The 6,740-nt window shown below is 47.8% G+C and overlaps 1 protein-coding gene across 1 annotated transcript; it reads right to left on the minus strand.

Moving 5' to 3' along the window:
- Positions 1–981: 981 nt before the first annotated feature.
- On the minus strand, positions 982–6,492 carry LOC121001398 (transmembrane protein 70, mitochondrial-like; the record flags this gene model as incomplete). Its single annotated transcript, XM_040432441.1, has 3 exons — positions 982–1,450; positions 4,133–4,244; positions 6,340–6,492. Coding segments are annotated over 3 exons (714 nt in total), but the record flags the coding sequence as incomplete, so codon positions are not given.
- Between the last annotated feature and the right edge of the window lie 248 nt (positions 6,493–6,740).

Genomic DNA, 6,740 nt, shown 5'->3' on the forward strand with positions numbered 1-6,740 from the left:
TGAGATCAACCGCATATATATTTATATGTGTACAAGATTTAGAGCAGAACTTTTCAATAACTCCTGAGAGGACTCTTAGGAGAAACAGTAAGAGTCCTGATTACCCCACGCGCGCGCACAGTGATGGACAGCTCTCCCCGTTTCCGTATGTATACACAGTAAGCTGCCAATCATACTGTGTGGGCAGGGTCCTCAGGCGTCTCACCGTCTCTCCTAGGAGTCCTGGTCGGACTTACTCTCTGCACTCAGAGGACACCAGTCAGATTTGCTCAGTGTCATGTTGAGCATGCTATCTAATGTGGGGGCAGACTGTTATAAAGTCCTGTGGGTAGTGCTAAACAGTGACTGACAGCTAAGTATGCATATTCATAAAGGAGAGTCTGTCAATCACCATGTGCACCCATCCACTGGACTGCGCAGAACCGGGCTACATCGGACCCACGCCGAACACACAATGCTGGCGTATTATAAGGATATGCCATCAGTGTTACGGTATGGTCACACCGAGCAAGGAGCAGGGAAGTGGATAACATTTTCACAGATCTTATCCACACACTGCAGAAAATGTCTGGACCGAGATCCGCACGTAACGCCAGATGCAAATTGTAAATGACAATTTATGCTGCGGATTTCTCCCTTTGCAATGGAAACTTGCATAATTATGCATAGAAATCTATAGTAAAACCTGCAAGATTTGGTGAGGATTTTGCCCCTGCAGATTTCATCCAGATATGCTATGTTTTTTCTGTAGTGGACCTGCTACATGTGGCTATACTCTGAGGGTCTCAGAGAACCCCTTTAATCGTACTGCGCTCTGAGCAGCTTCTCTTACGTACCATGAGGTATGTACCATCCTTTCACACATATCCTGTGGATGGAAAATTGTGCTCAACTTTACTCAAAACTTCAAGTGTGAAAGGAAGCGTTAAACGCCATCTTAAAAATAAAAATAAAAAAAAAATAATAATATTAAGAAAATGACACCTTTACAAACACAAGGTTTATTTTTCCTTAGAGGGAGGATTTAGGTCTTCTAAATTAAAAGTGAAGGGTTTATCATAGCCCATAAGGTGCTGATAATCATTGGAATTGGGAAATGACATTGGATTTATCAGCATGGATTTCTTCTTTGCATAAAATGTGGTGAACATCTTGCTCACTCCAGGTACTTCAACATCTTCTGGGGAAAACGCTGTCCTTTTCTCTCTAAGAAATGCATTGTAAGTGATTGCAGTATAAAGGTCTCTCTCCTTGTTGTGATATAGGCGAACCACATAGCCCTTGGTCAACAAATGCAAAGTAACAGGAGTAATGAAGGTGAAGAATCCAACTATGCTGAAGAAAGCAATCTTCAATGGAAGACTGTCTACTCCGATGCCAGAATTTGCAAAAATCATTGGCAGAATAATTAAGCTGACCACGCTGGTAGAGTAGGAGAAGAACTTCACCCCTGTATGAATAATAAAGAACAGATTAGTAACACACATATTCTAACTGTATTAGAGTTGTTGCGATACCAAATTTTTGATTCGGTTTCGATACCATGAAAAAGTATTGCGATACTCGATACCATTCGATACCACGCGAAAAAAATAAACAAAAAAAGCCACGTGCATTCCTCATTTTTAAAAATGGCGAATCGCGCAGTTTTTATTTTATTTTTTCTGTTCCGGCATTCACCACCTAGATTTTTTTTTTATATTTTAATAGTTTGGACTTTTCTGACGTGGCGATGTAATATGTTTATTTATATATTTTATATGTGAAATTGGGAAAAGGGGGGTGATTTATACTTCATATTTTAGTGTTTTTTTTTTTTTTCACTTTTTATTTAATAACTATTTCCCCCCTTAGGGGCTAGAACCTGGGATCTTTCATCCCTTTTCCTATTCACCCTGATAGATCTCTATCAGGGTGAATAGGACTCCACACTGTCCCTGCTGCTCTGTGCTTTGTGCACACAGCATCAGGGATGTTACCATGGCAACCAGGGCTTCTGTAGCGTCCTGGCTGCCATGGTAACCGATCGGAGCCCCAGGCTTACACAGCTGGGGCTCCGATCAGAAGCTGCCACTGCACCACCAATGAGGGGGATTGGAGAGGTCCCTGTGGCCACTGCCACCAATGATTTTAATACTGGAGGGTTGAGAGGGGCCGGCGCACTGTGCCACCAATGATTTTAATGGGATGGGGGGATTGAGGGGGGGGGCACACTGCACCACCAATGATTTTACCCCTTTATACAGGAGGCGGGTACTAGCAGATCAGCGGCAGTTAACTGCCGCTGATCGCAGCTCCCTGTCAGGGGCAGGGTGCCGGCAATGCGATTCTGCTGCCGGCACCCGCCTCCTGTATGTGTTAAAGACTGACTACTGTATATGAGTCCAGACTTTCACTATTAGGCCACACAGAGCGGCGCCCAGCGATGTCTCAGCACTCACCATTTAGTCCTGGGCGCCGCTCCGTTCGCCCGCAGTGCCCCATTACTGTCTCCTCTCCTGCTCCACATGCTGCTGATTACTATCGGAGCGATGGGAGGAGACATCAGCTTCACTAGTGGGCGTTCCTTCTCCCTGGCAGTAGCGCTGTCCAATCGCAGCGCAGGGAAAAGGAACGCCCACTAGTGAAGCTGATGTCTCCTCCCATCGCTCCGATAGTAATCCTATCATTGGGGGCGCAGTGCGCCCGCCCCTCCTCCGCCCCTCTCTTCTCATTGCCGCCCCTCCTCCACCCCCTCTCTTCTCATTGCCGCCCCTCCTCCGCCCCTCTCTTCTCATTGCCGCCCCTCCTCCGCCCCTCTCTTCTCATTGGTGGCAGCGGCAGCAGCACAGGGGGAGGGAGGACAGCTTCCTTCTCCCCGTGCTGCTGAGAGAGAACATGAGCGCGCCGATAGCAGCGCGCTCATGTTCAGAGATACTAGACTGCGCAGAAGCGCAGCCCAGTATCGAAAAAAACGGAAATCCCGGTATCGTATCGATACCGGGACAAAAGTATCGATTGGGTATCGAAATTTCGATACCCGCAACAACCCTAAACTGTATATGTATATATCTGGCAGGTTTAACACTGAAGACAAAAGTCCCTTTAAAAGCAACCTAGAACTTCGATCCAGAGAAAGCCAAAGACTAGGTGTAGAAAACATGTCTGCTCGCTCTGCTTTTCTAGGGTCTCCTGAATTGTATCCCATCATGCAACACAAAGATTCTGGCAGTATAATTATCCTCAGGATACGTCATCAGTATCTGATCAGCTGGGGTCCGATACTCGGGACCCCCACCGATCAGCTCACCAAGCACATCGCCGTACATAGTATAGTGGCTGTGCTTGGTATCGTGCTCAGCCCCATTCACTTCAATGGGGCTGAGCTGCTCCTAGGCCACGTGACACATGAACGTGTCTTTACTGGCCAGGGGAAAGCTATGAGAAGGTCGTGGTGCTACTGTGAGCGCTGGTACGTTCTCAAAACATCTGATTGGCAGAGGTCAGGGTGTCGGACCCCCACTGATCAGATACGGATGAACTATCCTGAGGATAGGCCATCAGTATACATCTCATTGGGCAGTCATGTCTTTCCTGTATATCTAATACGAGACACTGCTGAAACACCATTACAGTGTGCAGGCAAAATGCCGATATACCAGATATTTACAGCAGTACAGACACCATATCTGCCCCCCAACACCTATGGCCGCCTGCACTTAGGGCAGAGTAGAGCCTATTCTCCACACTCCCTGTGAAAATACAGACATCAATGTCATCCCATATTCTATCTGCAATAAGAGGGGCATAAGATACTGCCAGGCACATTTAGGAGGGCTTATCTTTTAGGACAAAAGGGGATTAGGATTTTGAAATTCAACATGAAATTTCAATACCCTGTCTGGTCATTTACCGCATATAAAGGTCACATAGAAGCAGCTCTTCAATATTTTCCCAGTTGACTGGTGCTTGCACCCGCTACCTCCGTGTAAGGTTGGGGCTACAAGGTGACACCACATCATCCAGGATCCAACACCTGGACCCTTGGTGGCAGGTTGATGTCACAGTGTAGCCCCAGTCTTACACCGATGCTGCTCCACCTGCATGGAGGACATCAAGTAGGATGTGGCAGACATATCAGCCAAGAACGTACCAAGCACTGCCGTTCCCAGGTTTCCAATGTAAACCAGTCTGTCCTCCTCATGCTTTACTGGAGTGGAGGACGTGCTGAGGAAACGAACAAACTTCACATCAGGTACAGAAACCTATTGTAGAGAAAGAAATAAAACGTTTGTGTCAGAGAATGTCAAAGCCACAACATGCGTGACAGACAGGGAAGTGATGCTGGAAGTGGAAATTTAAAGGGGTTATCCCTAGTATAGGCCATCAATCATATATTAGCAGTAGTCAGACTCCCAGCACCCCCAGTGATCAGCGTTTGAACTGGTTCATCCTCAGATCGTGGTACTTTTTATTGTGGCCGTTCAGAGTACTGCAGTTCTCTGCCATTCAGGTGAACGGCACAATACACAGTAAACAGTACTAAACCAAAATAATACAAATAAATGTGTATAATAGACATTCTGCCGGCCCAGGTTTAACTTTAAGGGCTCTTTCGCACGAGCGGATCCTGTGCGGGTAATCTGCTGCGTGAATGAGGGCCAAGCCCTCTCTCCGGACAGCAGAGACACGGAGCAGTAACATGACTGATAATGCTCCGTGCCTCTCTGTGATCTATTTACTATAAAATCACGATCAGATAAAGTTGTCACCGTGATTTTGTAGTAACAAGACCACAGAGAGGCAAAGAGCATTATCAATCATGTTACTGCTCCGTGTCTCTGCCGTCCGGAGTGGGGCTTGGCTGTCTTTCACGCAGCGGATTACCCGCACGGGATCTGCTCGTATGAAAGAGCCCTAAAGCCAACCACACACATAGGACAGCAATAAGCCAAATGCTTCTCTGGCTGATGATCAACTTTCCTAACTGCCCCATACATGTTGTTGTCCTTCATGTACCCCCATCTTCTGCCCTCCCCTGATACTACATTAAAGAGGACCTGTCACCTCGCCTGACATGCCTGTTTTAATAGCTATATACATTCCCCATGTAATAATAATTCTGGAGCATCTTTTCTTATGTCTCTATGTTGTGCCATTCCTTTGTTATTCCTACTAGAAGTTATGAATAAATTGCTAGCAGTCTGCAGTAAGGGTACGGAGCGGTGGTCACAAGTTGGGGGGGGGGGGGGGGGTGTACCTGCACAGACTCACTCTATCCAATCAGTTGCCGTTTTCAGACTGAGCAGGTAACCCCCCTAACTGGTTACACCCCTCTGTACCCTTACTGAAGGCCAATAGCAGTTTATTCATAACTTCTTGTGTAAATAATAGAGGAATAGCACAACACAGAGCCATAAGAAGAGATGTAACAGAATTGTTATTACATGGGGGATGCATGAAGATACTAAAACAGGCATGTCCGGAGAGGTCCTCTTTAAGGTTCTATCTATCTCATATATACATTGCTGCATCCTTCAGAATTATCTAATTTCTGCATAAATTTGGCTTCCATCACATCAGATTTTTACAGAAGTCCTAAAAGTAGATAAAGATCATACAAATGAGTCAAAAGTATTAGACTTGGTAATTTATTTATTACGGAAAGTGTTCCAATATCTCACGTCTGTGAGTGGCAGAAGCATGTCGCCCTCTAGGGCGCAGGTACACAGTGCCCTCGGTCGCCGCACCGTAGCGGCACTAGGATAGAAATGAATGGGGTCGCGGTGCAGCCACAGCCTCAGAATCTCCAGAAATGCAGCAGTGTTGGATTTGTTCCCATTATGGGGTCCCGTCAAATGAGTTAGTTCCGCTGTGACCCCATTCATTTCTCTGCTAGTACAACTACACTCCAATGCTGGGGCGCGGGCCCCGTGGATCTGAACCCTCACCACCAGGCCTCATTTACATGACTGCATCCATTTTGCAGTCCGCAAATCACTGATCCACAAAATACAGAGGTGGTCCTAGTGCTGTCCACCCTCCCACCCCATACACATCAGTCTGTTTGTTTCCCAACCAATGTGCCTCCAGCTGTTGCAAAACTACAACTCCCAGCATGCTCGGACAGCCTTGGGCTGTGCGGGCATGCTGGGAGTTGTAGTTTTGCAACAGCTGGAGGCACACTGGTTGGGAAACACTGATATTGTTAGACGACAGTAGGCGCCCATATTAGGCAGGCCTTAGGGTAAGGTGATGATGAGGGGTCCTGATGCGCACTCCATACTGCGGTCAGTACAGCACCAGAGGCTACCTGCCGCACACACCACGTGACGCGTAGAGATACAAGGTCAGCCTCACCTGACGCCCGGGCGGCGCTCTGCTCCGCAGGGACAGGGAGAAGACACACGTCCGTGCCCTCCCCAGACACAGCGTCCCGCGCAGCGCCCCCCATACTGGGCAGCCCACAGCATCCTCGTCCTCTGCGCCGCTGACCCGGATGTGGTGCGGCTGTCATTCAGCGCTGCCACCCGGATACATTAAAAGTGACCCGGAAGTGATAGAGTCCACCCCGTGACCCCGCTGCCTGGTTACGGCTGGAGCAACAATAAAGTCACATGACTGGCGGCTGCTGGGCGGGGTTTACAGCCTAAATAGCGGAGAAGTCAATTAACCCTTTACAGACTGCTCCTCCACAAACATCCAGCAGTGTCCCCAATAAATCAGACTGCCAGCCCGGGGTGTCACATAAGCCGCACCAG

This window comes from Bufo bufo, chromosome 5, assembly GCF_905171765.1.
Source record: "Bufo bufo chromosome 5, aBufBuf1.1, whole genome shotgun sequence".
In the NCBI taxonomy this organism is placed as follows: Eukaryota; Metazoa; Chordata; class Amphibia; order Anura; family Bufonidae; genus Bufo; species Bufo bufo.